At 40.1% G+C, this 14,268-nt stretch overlaps 1 protein-coding gene across 4 annotated transcripts in view; it reads right to left on the reverse strand.

Annotated features, from left to right (window-relative positions):
- The window catches only part of arhgap39 (Rho GTPase activating protein 39), a 140,676-nt gene that overhangs the window by 77,457 nt on the left and 48,951 nt on the right, over positions 1-14,268 (reverse strand). Inside the window, exon 1 of one of the 4 annotated variants that reach the window (XM_088643222.1) lies at positions 5,117-5,752. The exons of 2 other annotated variants lie outside the window; for them this stretch is intronic. In XM_088643222.1, the coding sequence (XP_088499348.1) occupies positions 5,117-5,202 (86 nt within the window). In that variant the 5' untranslated portion in view covers positions 5,203-5,752. Of the gene's footprint in view, positions 1-5,116; positions 5,753-14,268 lie in introns of those variants that run through there. One more of the 4 variants, XM_088643224.1, reaches the window with a different exon arrangement.

The following is a 14,268-nucleotide window of genomic DNA, read 5'->3' on the forward strand; positions in this document are numbered from 1 at the left end:
TAGACAGATACCAAACTGCACTTGGCGATGAAGAAATTCAGACACTGATGGACACATTCCTAAACACTCCATATCAAACCAACAAATTAGGCATAAACTTGGCCACACAAAAATTAAATCACCTATTTCACAAACTGGCATCAAAATCTAAACTAAAAACAACTAAATCAAAAAACTACCAAAAACAAAAGCAAAAGAAAAGTGGTTTGATACAGAGTGCAAAAACATCAGAAATGCACTACGAAAACGGTAAAACTTTACTAACACACACTGAAAAAGAAAAGAAACGCATACGTAAACAAACAACTTGCAGAAATTCAGGAGTCACTAAATCAGAACTGTTTCTGGGAGAAGTGGAACAATTTAAACAAATCAAAACCAGAAGAACTGGCCAGTGGAGATAGACTCGATCCCAACAACTACCGGGGCATCTGTGTGAACAGTAACCTGGGGAAGGTATACTGCAGTATCCTAAATACACGAATACTGGCCTTCCTTACTGAACACAATGTCCTCAGCAAGAGTCATATTGCCTTCTTACCACATCACAGCACATCTGATCACATTTACACCCTACACACACTGATAGACAAACATGTCCACCAAAAACACAACAGAAAAATTTTTGCCTGGTTTGTCGATTTTAAAAAAGCATTTGACTCGATTTGGCATGAAAGATTGTTTTATAAACTACTCCAAAGTGGCATAGGGGGCAAAGTGTACGACATAATTAAATCAATGTATTCAGAGAGCAAATGTGCAGTGAAAATTGGAAACAAAAGGACCAAATTCTTCACCCAAGGCCGTGGGGTGAGACAGGGCTGCAGCCTGAGCCCAACACTGTTCAATATATATATCAACGAATTAGCAGGAATGTTGGAACAGTCTGCAGCTCCTGGTCTCGCACTACACAACACAGAAATCAAGTTCCTGCTCTATGCAGATGACCTAGTCCTGCTGTCGCCCACAGAACAGGGGCTGCAGCAGAACCTGGCACTGCTAGAGTAGTACTGTCAGACCTGGGCGCTGCCAGTCAACCTGGACAAGACCAGAGTTATGGTCTTCCAGAAGGAAGCCAGACCTCAGGGAAACAGGTACAAATTCACACTCAACAGCAACACACTGGAGTACACATCTAGCTACACATATCTCGGTCTCACCATCAGCTCATCTGGGAGTTTTGACCTGGCAGTGAAGGCACTGAGGGAGAAGGCACTCAGGGCATTCTACGCAATAAGAAGGAGGCTCTTCAACATCAACCCACCAACAAGAATCTGGCTCCAAATATTTCAAAGTGTAATCCAACCCACTGCCCTATACGGCAGTGAAGTGTGGGGTCCCCTCACAGACCAGGAGTACACTCTTTGGGACAAACACCCCACAGAAACTCTGCACATGGAGATCTGTAGAAACATCCTTCGTGTGGGGAGAAAAACACCTAACAACAGCTGCAGGGCCGAATTAGGCCAGTACCCACTATTGATAAACATACAGAAAAGAGTATTGAAGTATTGGCTACACCTAAAAAACAGAGACCAAAATTCATACCACCACAAAGCCCTGCTGAGCCAAGAGCTGAGTCCAAAACAGAGCTCCCTGAGCCAGCTGGTCCTGAGGCGCACTGACACAAACCACACCGACACTAACCAGCATCAGGACAGCACTGCTAGAGCACCACAACTCAGACTCAACCACATCACAGCTCAGATCAAACAGCAATATCTCACACACTGGGACACACACACAAACACAACATAAACTGGAATGCTACAGAACCCTGAACAGACAATACATACTAGCCGAATATTTGACCAAGATAAGAAACAACAAAAAGAAACTGACCCTGACGAAGTACAGGCTCAGTGACCACAGCCTGGCCATAGAAACTGGGCGACACAGGCAGACCTTGCTGCCCAGAGAGGACAGGCTGTGCTCCCACTGCCAGCGGGGAGAAATAGAGACAGAGGTGCACTTCCTACTGCACTGTGAAAGATACTCTGGGATTAGAGAAACATTCTTCCCTAAATTCAGAAATCTAGTCCCAGAGTTCCCACACCAGCCAGAATCACAACGGGTCCCAGTACTACTGGGAGAGGGAGGAGGGAACTCAGTTGAACTGGCAGCCTAGTACTGTATGTGATCTCCTGTCACAGCCTGAGGAATAGTGAGCCTGTCTCCCAATAATGCTCAATATGTTTACAGTATATGTAAATATTTTATGATATGTCTCTGTTGTAAATGTCTGTAGATTTTATTTTACTTTTATTCTATGTTTTGTTCCATGTTAATTTTATTATTTTTATTTGCTTTGGCTACACCGATTATACCCATCAGTCATGCTAATAAAGCACCTTGAATTGAATTGAATTGACTGTGAAGCAAAGGAATTGATTAAAAAACTTGTATTGTATTAAAGTCTCCAGGGATTGCAGGGCCTGCTTGTGGCACCAAGGAGCTGAACTCAGGAACCAAGAGGAGAACTTGCTCAAAGCAGCTCACTCCTGCATGGTACTGTGCACAGTTATAACATCTGCGGCACTTAGCCTTTGAGCACGTGAAGTCAAACCACTGCAACTATAATCATGAACAACTTGCAAAAATGCAAATTCTTTTAAAAAAGAAATGAGCACACAGACACAAAATGTAAAGGTAGTAGGCTTTTCTGAGTTCTGCTGTTTGTCATCTTCACGGACAAGACTGGTACCATCTGTTTAATCTCAGAAGACATTTTCTGGGCAGGATAGCACATTTTGAGGTCCAGAACACCCAAAACATCTTGCAATTCATTGTATTGCATTAGTTTATGTGAGAACCTAACTGACCATAGGTCTCTTCAGTATGTTTGTTTGCAATATGCTGTCATGGTTGGCATCCTTCCCCCAGGGGGCGCTCTTACCCTTAGGTGCCACTAATTCTACTTTAAACTCTGATGTAAACGTTTCCTGGTGTGTTTAATCAATGTTTTATTATATAAGCCTAGTGCTTCCAATGCTCTAGGCCAGTGGTTCTCAAACTTTTTGGACCAAGTACCACCCCTAATCTAACCAAAGCATCCAAGTACCACCTACAAGTCATCAACTCATAGGAACCCCAGAAATTCTCAATGACCAACATGAGCGCACGCGCATACACACTCACACATACATATAATAAATATGATAATAATAAACTTTATTTGATATAGCGCCTTTAAAGGTGGCTTCTCAAAGTGTTTTACAGAAAAACACAGTAACAACAACAAATAAAAATAATAAAAAAGCACCATCTCAGTGAGAGGGGTGAGCCTGTTCAGTCGAGCAAAGCAGATGTGAATTAATTTTTCGAGACTTGATACAATTCACAACAGAGTCTAACAGATTTTAAATCATCAGGCATTTTCTTGACGGCAAAAGTCTCGCGGTGGATGTTGCAATGCGTCCATTCATTTCTGCAGCAACCTCTCTAATTCGTGCAACTACACCGCTGTGTCGGCTTGGCATCGCTCTAGCACAGTCTGTATAAACTCCGACGCGTTTTATCCAGTCGATGCCATTCTCTTCGATAAATTCATTCAGAAGCTGAAATATGTGATCTCCTGTAGTTCCTGTTGGTAGCAGCTTACAGAACAGAAAGTCCTCATGGGACTTACCCTCAAACCCGTCTCTAACGTAAACGAGCGAATTGGCCAAATACAGACTACAGACTCATCTAATTGCAGTGAAAAACATTTGCTCATCTTAACGCGCTCTATCAGCGTACTTTTGATATAATCCTTCATTTCAATAATTCTATGAGTGACTGTGTCTTTTGGGGGGGCAGCAGGTCGAGCTGTTTAGCAGCTTTTTCCCCACACATAACACGTGTCAGCTCTTTTGCCAACGGTAAATAAGATTCTTCAAAAATAGTGTGGGGCTTACCTGCTTTAGCAATCCACAAGCTTGTATTTTTCAGCGTTTCCGTTTTTATTTCCATATTTATTTTGTTTTTATTTCATGCGCATGGGAGCGAAACAGAGATGCTCGGTATATTTTTCTCAAATTAACTTAGAACAGTTCTTAAATATTTTTCTGTTATCTATCACGCTTTCCTGTGCTCACAAGATTACCAGCATTCGTAGCACGTACTGTATTTCTATGCATTCCTGTGTTTACAACATTGGCACTGTTCCAAAATCACGCACATTCTCCTATCTCCCTATTTGCTGGAGATACAGTAGCTTTTTTTAAAATACAATTGGTCACTTGCGTCCATAGCACGCATTCCTATAGAGTGGTATAGAATTACAGAGTATCTCGTGTCCACTGAAGTATTAGCATGCACTGTATCGTAGTACGTAGGCTGCGTATTCGACATGTATTAAAATACAAAATGTGAAAACCCGTCCCGATTTTTCAGTGCACACAACACAGTTCCAGGGTCATTTGGCGTACCACCTGGCGGCACTCCGCGTACCACTGCAGGTACGCGTACCACAGTTTGAGAACCACTGCTCTAGGCTAATTTTGGAATATGGACGGCTGCAGGCCCACCTACGACCAGACTATGAGAAAGTCTGAGGGCATAGGCCTTATCCCCACACATCCTGACCTCTGAGCCCGGGGCTTGGAGCGCCTTGTCCCATGTCTCTCAGATGCCTCGTGTCTCCCTGTTCATGTTCCCCCCCCCCTTCCGGGGATTTTAATCCGTTTTTGTCTTGATTGATTGCCCAGTTTGGGGTTCTGGACTGATTCCTGGCTTCCCCTTGGACCTGAATGGATTTTTTATGTTATCAGATCTTTCCCCCTTTTCACTTTGCTATAGATTACCACTGTATCACTATTGTCATCATAAATCTTGTGTTTCTTCCCCGATGTCCATCTCCTGAACTTTCCGGATAAACCGCCTTTCACAGGGTCTTAATTACAAACACATGGGAGACTGAGTCCTCCATTCCCGAATGCTGAGCTTCCCGTGACATATGCAAGGCTCATTTAAAGACAGTGTTCATAAATCTGCATCCTTGTGTTCAGCTATACAGCAACAGAGCATCCTAAATGAGTCCCAGGACTACTGAAGCAGCAAATGCATCCTGTGTGCTTCAGCAAAGAAGCTGGCAGTGTCAGACCGTCCTGAGCACTTCATGTCAGTGGAGACTCACCCTGTGTGACTCAAAGGTAGGCTTGGACCAGAAGAGTTGTTCCTTCCACCAGTTGTGTGCGCTGCTGTTGCTCTGCTTGTATTCATACGATCATCGAAAACACTCCTCCAGTATGCAACTGGTTATATCCAAGCACATTCAAAGGCTCTAACTACCACTGGTAATGGAGAATTCACCCTTGAAAGCACCAGAGTACGTACTCAGTATTTACTAATATTTTCTGCCACCAATAGTATCCCTTGAACATTGCTTGCTTGTTGCACGACATGTTAAGAGTCTTTTTTTACTTATGGTCTGTTTTATGGTTCATACTTCCCATGTAAGCTAAGCATTCCAGTGAAAGCTTCGAAACTAACCACAACATTGCCACTGCAAAGAACACTGATTTTTTCAATCTAAAAAGGCCAGTTCTGACCCCTTTTCATATGGCAGCGTTCCACATGACATAAAAAGACCATGATAAAGCACTACCAACAGCCGAACAGGGCTGACAGCTTGTAGAATGTGAATCCAGTTAGACTGAAAGGGCAAGGAGACATTAGGTGGGGCAAACTCTCCCTTTAAGATTAAGGATTCTACTAAAAAAACCTGGTCCACCTCACTTCATCTTTCCTCTTTTCCTGGATTCAAAGCTCCAGGCCATTAGGAAGTTTCACCCGTGGGCTGTGGAATCCATTTAACAATGGAATGTTCCGTTTCCATGGTGAGCCTATGCAGCGGCCCACCTCCATCCCTGCTCATCAAACAAACCATTGTGACAAGCAGTGAGGCAGCGCTGCCTCAACAAACAGGATCACAGTCCCAAAACAAACCATCTCTCCATTCAGTGCTCACTGCGGCAACTAATCTTGTTTGTGGTGTTGCAGTTCTTAAAAACAATCAGAAATGGAGCAATCTTCCAAATGATATTTTCACGCTGCTGTCCAATCCAATTTATCTCTTATATTTAAAAAATGAATGAAAGGAGTAGACACTAGAGAAAATGTTACAATTGCAATGAAGAAATAAATACATCTCAAAGGTGCCTCACAAGATGGCTTTTAAAATCACTGTACTTTCACAACATGAGTTAATAGTTTCAGTGCACTATATTCTGTAGAACATTTAACAAAACACCTCCTTTACAATCAAAAGAATTTCAACTAAACTTAAATTTAACAGCATAAATTGTTCCTTAATTATTTAATTATTCATAAAAATCTGTGCAGAAAAGTGATATTGCTACTCTAAAGCAGTTTAATTGATTAATTTCAAGCTGCAGAATGGGGTAAAACTTTTATTGATAAAACACAAAACCAATAACTTTAAATTACCGCAACTCCACAACTTTGCAAACTCAAAGCTCTGTTATGGCCTTGATGAAGGTTTATGATACAAACAAATCAAGATTTAATTAACGAATAACGTCATAAAGCCATATGGAAGCATAGTGATGCAAAATGAGTCATAAAAAAACAAATCTAGAATCTAGAATAGCACATTAAGGCATTATGCACTACATTTACAGAACCAGGGTTTGCTGGGAGTTACTCAGTTGAGTCAGAAAGAGGCTGCCCTTCTGACTTCACTTGGAGAATTAGTCACTAGTGACTTGGGCCATCCCAGTACTCTTGGGCTAATGACACATCATTATAGAACTCAATAGGTGCTGCTTTTTTCTTCTTTATCATGTAACCGGCTTAGAAATCTGTAATCACCAGTCATGAAACCATCTACATTTTTTTCTTCAGCACAATCATGTCTATTAATAGCTAGAGGAGGTTTAAGCTATTTTTGCTATGACTTGTGCTATTCTTGGAGATTCTCCATATCTAACTTAAGAAAATGAATTCAGCGCAATTTAAAACAGTCAGTTGAACTGGGCAGTTTTATTTTGTGTTTCATTACCATCAGTAAATCCTCAATTAAGCTGAGGAGCGAAAACAAGTGAATTTCCAATCAGCTCTAAATCTTAAGCATTATTGAGCAAATTCATTTGGCACAGAGACTCGTCAAGAGTCTGACTGAGTAATAAGAAAATCAAACCTAAAATAAAACAAATTACTCCCTGTGATATTTGTATCATCATACATGACGAGTTATCACCACAAAGCCTTGCACTGTAACTGTACAAGGTAAATGGATATTTCTAACATTCATAATAAGGATTATTGTGTGGACCAGTTATTAAGATCAAGCACTGCAACATTTGCATAACATCACCATCCTTCACAATAAAGTGAAGTTGCTCATTCCTGCCCCTGTATTCACTACAGCAGGACATCAGTAACAATCTACCTAAAAAGTGTACACGAATGATAAAATCTGAATTCCTAGAAGCTTTCGGTAAATTACTGTCTCTCCCTCATGTTTCATATGGGCTTTAATAAAAAGCAGTTTTCATGCCCTGCTTCACCACATTATAAAATCAGACCTGGCAGCCATTCCTGACTATGCCCTGTCCTCATTCCCGGGGTGTGCGAAGAGAAGACAGAAGGGAAGAATGTGTGCCAGGCTGGAGTCTTCTGGATGCTCAGGACAGGCAAACACTGGAAACTAAAACCACCCCTGTCTGCTAAAGCACAGGACTCAGAACTCTGACAACTTCCCACAACACTGCTTTCCAATGTGCAAGAGTGCCCAACCTGGACAGATAGGACTCAGATGGGTAGTATTGTGTTGGAAAGACTGAGATGGGATTGCCAAAGCGCTTTTATTACTTCAACATCAGCGTCTCTAGCCAAGGAAGTGCACTGTCAGGTTAGCAATGCTGACAGAAGCTCTATTTATCGGATACCACTATTAGTTTGATCCACTCATTGCTCAACCATTCATTTTCAATGGTGTAATACTGCATTTAAAGCACATTGTCTAAACCAGGGAGGGAGAACAGACTTCTTCTAGGCTCTGGCATCAGCCAAGCCCCAAAGAGAATCACTGTCATTTTGGAGCTATACTAACTTTTTGCCCTAAGAGATGAAAGAAGCTCACTGAGATACAGTCTGTGCCTCAGCCTGTCAATACATTAGTTTCTTCAATCATTCCTGCATATAAAACTGGTGCATATTTTTGGGTACACAGGCCGAGCACTATTCTGAGGAGTGTGAACAAAAAAGCTGACACAATGTCATTTGGGGCGTTTTGGAGGTGATCAAATTGGATGTGTTAGGGATTGAGCTACAAGGCCTACTCATTTTAACTCATGTCAGTTTATAAACCGGATTCTGACATGTGCGTTGTCCTCGCTTAGCAGCATAATAAGGATTATCATGTGTATCAGTTATTAGTGATGAAATAGCATTTTTACTCATTTGGCCGTCTACACTGGTTTGCATCTCTAAAACCTCTTCTGTTCCAGTGCATATCGTACAAATAACATCAGCCTCTGCCCTTCCCTGCCATTCCTTATGTTGTTGTAAGCAAATAACAAACTAAAATTATGTTACATACAGTATAATACCTTCTCATTATGAATTCATATTTTAATTCCCATATACAGTATTAATGTTACATACTTTATTAAATACAACTGACACAAGGTACACCGAGGGCAGATGGGATGGCTTTCCAGACCACATGTTTTTGTGATGACCTTGTATGATGGTCTGCCGAGTTCACAGAGCACTTTGTAATTCACCTCTCACAACAGCATGTTTTACGTTGTCCACCTCTGAAATTATTTTTTAATTAAACTTTTCACTGCAAACAGGATCAAAGATGTAGTTTGATACCATATTACGGTTTACCTTGTCTGTGATCTCATCAACTTGTCACTTCAGCAACAAGTTTTCGACTGGCAGTTCGGGAAAACTAGGAAGACTAGGGCTTGTCAGCACTTTTGCAAGAAGAATCTTCCTAGATCTTTTTGGGGAGAGGTGAGGTGGGGGTATTGACAGAAATGTGCAGGAGCGGCAGACAGTTGCCAGGTGCACAGAAAAAAAAACAAAACTAGTGTGGATCAGCTTGTATGAGTGAATGACTCTCTATTTTGAAGATTCATAAAGGAAGCTAATGTTGTGTTAGTCTTCTTCTAAATCTTTAGAACACATGCCTGTATGCCAGAATGTACTGATGAAGCCCTCAAATGCAGTTTGGTAATGCCTTCATTTAGAATTGAAACCTCCAAAAAATCCTTGAAATTTAAAGTACATTGAATTGTCTCAAGTGCTTAAAGCTTGATAGCCCAGTATTATTCCATTACTCACAATGTTATGATTCAATTTGATGCAAGAGTTTCACTCTGTCCTTCATTAAAACATTTTTTAAAACACCTGAAGATTGTGCTCACCATGAAAAGGCCTGGAAAGACAGATTGCAAGATTGATTTCACTATAACATTGGAAAATTGGAATTTTCCATTGGAAAATAAAACTCTTTTTAATCTGGAACTGGAGAAATGAATGTAAAAGAAACGTATGAACACCTATGGTTAAGGACGAATGACTGAAGACCTTCAAGCTCTTATTTCCCAGATCTTGAAGATAAGATTTAGCATTCACTGCATTGCTCACTAATGTGTGATATTTTATAGTCCTAATTTAGTAAGAAATATTGATTGAAATAGTTTTTTAGACATAATTAAATAAGAATAGTGGTCTACGCTATATAGAACTGGCTTAGATGTAATTCTGTTGCAGCTGTAATTGGATTCGAATGTGCTGTAGTTGTAATTCAGGATGCTTGGTGCTACTTGGGATGTATGTACCTATCAGTCAATGACGTGTTGTGTTTTTTAAAGTTTACTTCCCATGCATGGCTTGCTAGGGTCCTGTAGAGGGGACAACTGTAATTGTAATTCAGTGGTGACATTGGTCTATAATGCAAAAATAATAATTAAAGGCTTCAACACTTATTAATTTATAAGATAAGTTCACACTCCAAAAAGCAGTCTTAAATAATAAGTTAAAAATAAAATAGCTAAATATATTTCAGTTGGACCTTATACTTCAGCCAAAATGTACATCTTAAAACTGCAGTCCGAAACCTGATTTTGAAATATATATGTTTATAAAACTGATTTATTTTCAGCAAATAATGGAGATGTAGTAATATGCACCTTAACTAAAAATGCTAAAACAAGCCCTTTTTTTCCCTTGAACTGCAAAAACCTACATTGTCACATTTGACACAGCAGCATTTATTGATTTTAAGACAGCATGAGCAGGAGAACTCTGACGAAGAAAAGTTTTCAGGGCAGAATCAGAGGAAGATCAGAAGACAATGCAGAGGAAGTTGTTTTCAGCCTCCCCCTCTAGCCTCTCTGTTATCTGAAAGGACACGCTGTTCCCCCTCCAGCGATCTCAGTTACATATTGCAGCTTAATTTGCCACCGCACTACTGTATGCTAGGTAGCAGCTGTGAATGAGATAATGCAGATGTACACAATGAATTGTTACGTTTGCACTGCATTCCTGGCATGGACGAGAAGAGTATCTAGTAGCAACACAACAAAATCACTCCACCACCTCCCAGACAATGGAAGGTATTTACATCAACAGATGCACATTCAGCGGAACAAAACCTGGAAATGCAATCCTGTCTCTTCTACAAGAACATCACTGGGGAATTAGCCTTTTCTGCAAAGCAATGATGATAACTGCCATTTAGCTGATGGAAAGTGCCATTCAAGTGTAATTCCCCAGAGAATATGCTTGGATTGCTTCTGGGTTTGCATTGTTTTTTTAAACTTTTCAATTATACGCTCATTTGCATATTTCGATTTTGTGATTTAGTGCAATTATGAGCATACGGCTGATGCTACCATTTAGAGATATTTTGAAATAAAGTTATTGACATGCATCTCTCAAATCCGCTTGTGTTTTGCAATTCCAACATAGTGTCACTGTTCTCTGCTTCAACCCAGCATTAAGCAGGTTCATATATTTTTAACAGCTGAAACACTAAACCGGATTGCTGCCAAGTGGTTTTTCCAGGATGTTCACTGAATTTTCTGCTGTGCAGCGAGCCCCTCTGCTGCCCTTCAGTGGGGACAGCCAGAAGATAATGAAGAGAAGCACTCTTTGCTCGCCACTGAGTGAAAACCTGCAGCGCAGCGCAATCCATAACGAAAGAAGACTGATAATGAGGAGATAATTGGGTTCAGCTTAACCAGGACCGACAGTTGTCTTTACTTATTAAAACAGCATCTTTATTCTCTTGTGACATCTGAAACGGCACGGCCCTCAAGTTCAATCAAGACAACAATTCTCTTTCAAGAACTAGAAATCTCTTTCCTGTCACAGTATTTTTTGATAAGAGATAATGGAAATCACAGCATTTCTCTTTTGTTTTTGTTCTTTTACGTCATCAGTGAAAAAGGCCTTGGTGTTTGCCTCTTTGTGAGGAATATATATAGCATAATAAGTAACCAGAAACTCTGATGTCAAGTTCTTTGTCTTTCGTCCATATTAACCTTTTCAATTAAACCAGGAGAAAACATCAGGCAGTGTAAGGTCTCAGTTGGCTCTATTTATTTCACACTCCTCACTCATGAATTCTATAGGCTTCCCTTAGAGTTCTGTGAGTGTGAATTGTCACCTTGATATTACATTATTGTACTATGTAGTTTAGCTTCTGCTAGAATAGATGGCAATAAATGAATACAAATGGAAAAAGAAAACTATCGGGTTGTGATACTCAATAATAGTACAATTAGTAATAATTTATTCAAGCTTAATGTAGTGTCAACAATTGCCTTGTTGTCTGCTGAGCCAAGGGCTTTATATGTGTTCATCCGGAAACATATATATTAAAATATCCATGTATCCAGATATACCGATATACACTGATACACAATAGTCCCACACAAACTGAACAGAGTAGCTAATTAATCTCCATATACCCAATTCTTGCAATGATCTTGACACACTACACTAATTCGAAGCCAAACACTAAATCTACTCCAGCCCTAACTCTTGGTAAATGTCCATGTGCCCTTATGGGCTGAAGGTATATTTCAAGAGTGCTCTAGTTGACAGTTATGATCTAGCCATGAGGGCAAGTTCAATGTCACTTCAACAGCATTAAAACACAGCACAAAGTTACCTGCCTAAAAGACACAGATTTCTTTATTTATGCCTTCCTCTACTTGTTATTGCCTGCTACTTTCTGGTTCCGCAGTTAATTTCAGCTTGTTTAATAACAGGAGCTGAAATGATGGACCTAGTGAAAAACAGATTAATTTTAACATTACAAACACACCAAGAATAGAGGTGAAGACAAGTACCTACATTTGTACCGCGTGCAAATGCCATCAAAAGCGCATTCACCCCTCCTCCCCTCCCTAAAAGGACATTCATTACTCAACATCAAAAACACTGAAATGACCTCCTGGTATAAAAAGATTTGGCGCTCAGTGCTGGGCATGAAGAGGTTAGAACCACCTCTGAGTTGAACTCTGAGTTGGCTATTTTTAAATAAACCTGTCAGCAATTTGATCATCAGTTCAACACCAGCAGTAAAATGGAGTGGGTATCCCCGTTAAATAATCAACTGGTTATGAACAATATATTGATGCAGGCAAATTAAGCAGTTAACCATGGATGTAATGCTTTGGCCACAAACATCCAAACCTGCAAAAGCTGAACACAAGGGTAAGTGCATTAGTGCCCCCCAAGTTCAACCTCTAACTTCAAACCCTATGTTTTGTAACACGCCACTTTGTTCAGCCATTCAGTAATTGTTAATCTGTGTAGAATGTCTTTATGAAATTTAGAATATCATATGGTGAAGTACCATAACTGTAACGGTTTCTCCTGTAATGTCTCAGTGGTTGTGAAAAGAACAGGACTTTCACTGTCCTGTTATGTCAAAATGTTCACATGTCCACTGTGCATGAAAACAGAGGCTGAAATGTTCAGAAACCTATTTCTAATGACTCAGTTTTAGGCTTTCAGACTCAGTGGGAATCAGGCTGAACAGCGCTGTAAAGAAAAGCTCTTCTGGCAGGAAAGTCTGTTGGCATTGAGCCACTTTCCCTAATATTTTATGATTAAGTACATTGAAACTGCAAAATTGAAAAAGGTTTAGTCTTTCTTGAGATTTTTGCACTCTTAAGGAAATTTATAAGATGAGAGTCTCTGATTTTAATCATAATTAAATTTTATTACAAATTCATCTTCAAGATCATGGGTAGACCCTCTGATCTGAATGTCTGCCACAGTAATAGACACTTGATCGAAATTGTACAGAGCTGGTTGGGGAGGGGTTGGATTCCAGAGTTTTAGCTCACTTTCGGAAAACCTTCAAGAAGCCTAAATCCAAAAGCATGCCTTTCAGATTGCTACACCAATAACATCGTATGCACATCTTGAAGGTCATACAAAATCTCCTTTACCAAATCTGAAATATCATTACTTACATTTTTGTTTTGTTTAAAACTCCCAAGTCACTTGGTTTCTAAAGCTGCCAAAGTGTCCATTGCACAAGCCATATTTTGAGGTTTGCTGTTACTCCTGCAGACTCACCATAAACAGACAATACTGGCCAAAGAATCATAATCAGCTGACCATTGTTTTATTCTGTTTATAACCTGCTGATTTGTAAGCTCTCTTTGATAATCAACATGGGGGAAGAGGGATGAGCACTGTGCACACCTGCCTCTGAAATGCGGAACTGAAGAGACATCAGTGCCCAGACTCACAAAGCTCACAGGAGCCTGGTAAATTGTAGGGTTGCTGTTGTACAGCAAAGCTAATAAGACCAGAAAAAAAGGTTTCAAAGAAGAGGAGGCCTTTCAACCCATCTAGCGACTTTTAACAGTCAGTAGTTAACTGATCTGAGGTTCTCATCTATTTTCTTGAAAGAAGCAAGCTACTGGTCAACTTCTGCAAAATTAACCCCAGCGGTACTAGCTCAGCTACTTTACATTCAGCATCCTGAGGAATCCTGGTTAGTATGGATCACAACATAACCTTCACTTGAATCCACAAAGTCTGAACTACATAGCTCAAAATGCCCAGAGGAAACTTCCTTAATGTTTGTTTTCCCAAAATAATAATAATAATAATAATATTAGTGGGGTGGAGAACAGAGTGATGAAGCCAATTCATAGGTGGGGATTATAAGAAGGCGATGATTGGTAAAGGCAAATAGAAAAATTTGGTCAGGACACCAAGGTAACACCCCTACTCTTTTTGAGAAATGCCATGGGCTTTTTAATGACCACAGAGTGT

The sequence above is a fragment of the Lepisosteus platostomus genome, chromosome 8 (assembly GCF_059453375.1).
Source record: "Lepisosteus platostomus isolate fLepPlt1 chromosome 8, fLepPlt1.hap1, whole genome shotgun sequence".
Taxonomy (NCBI): Eukaryota; Metazoa; Chordata; class Actinopteri; order Semionotiformes; family Lepisosteidae; genus Lepisosteus; species Lepisosteus platostomus.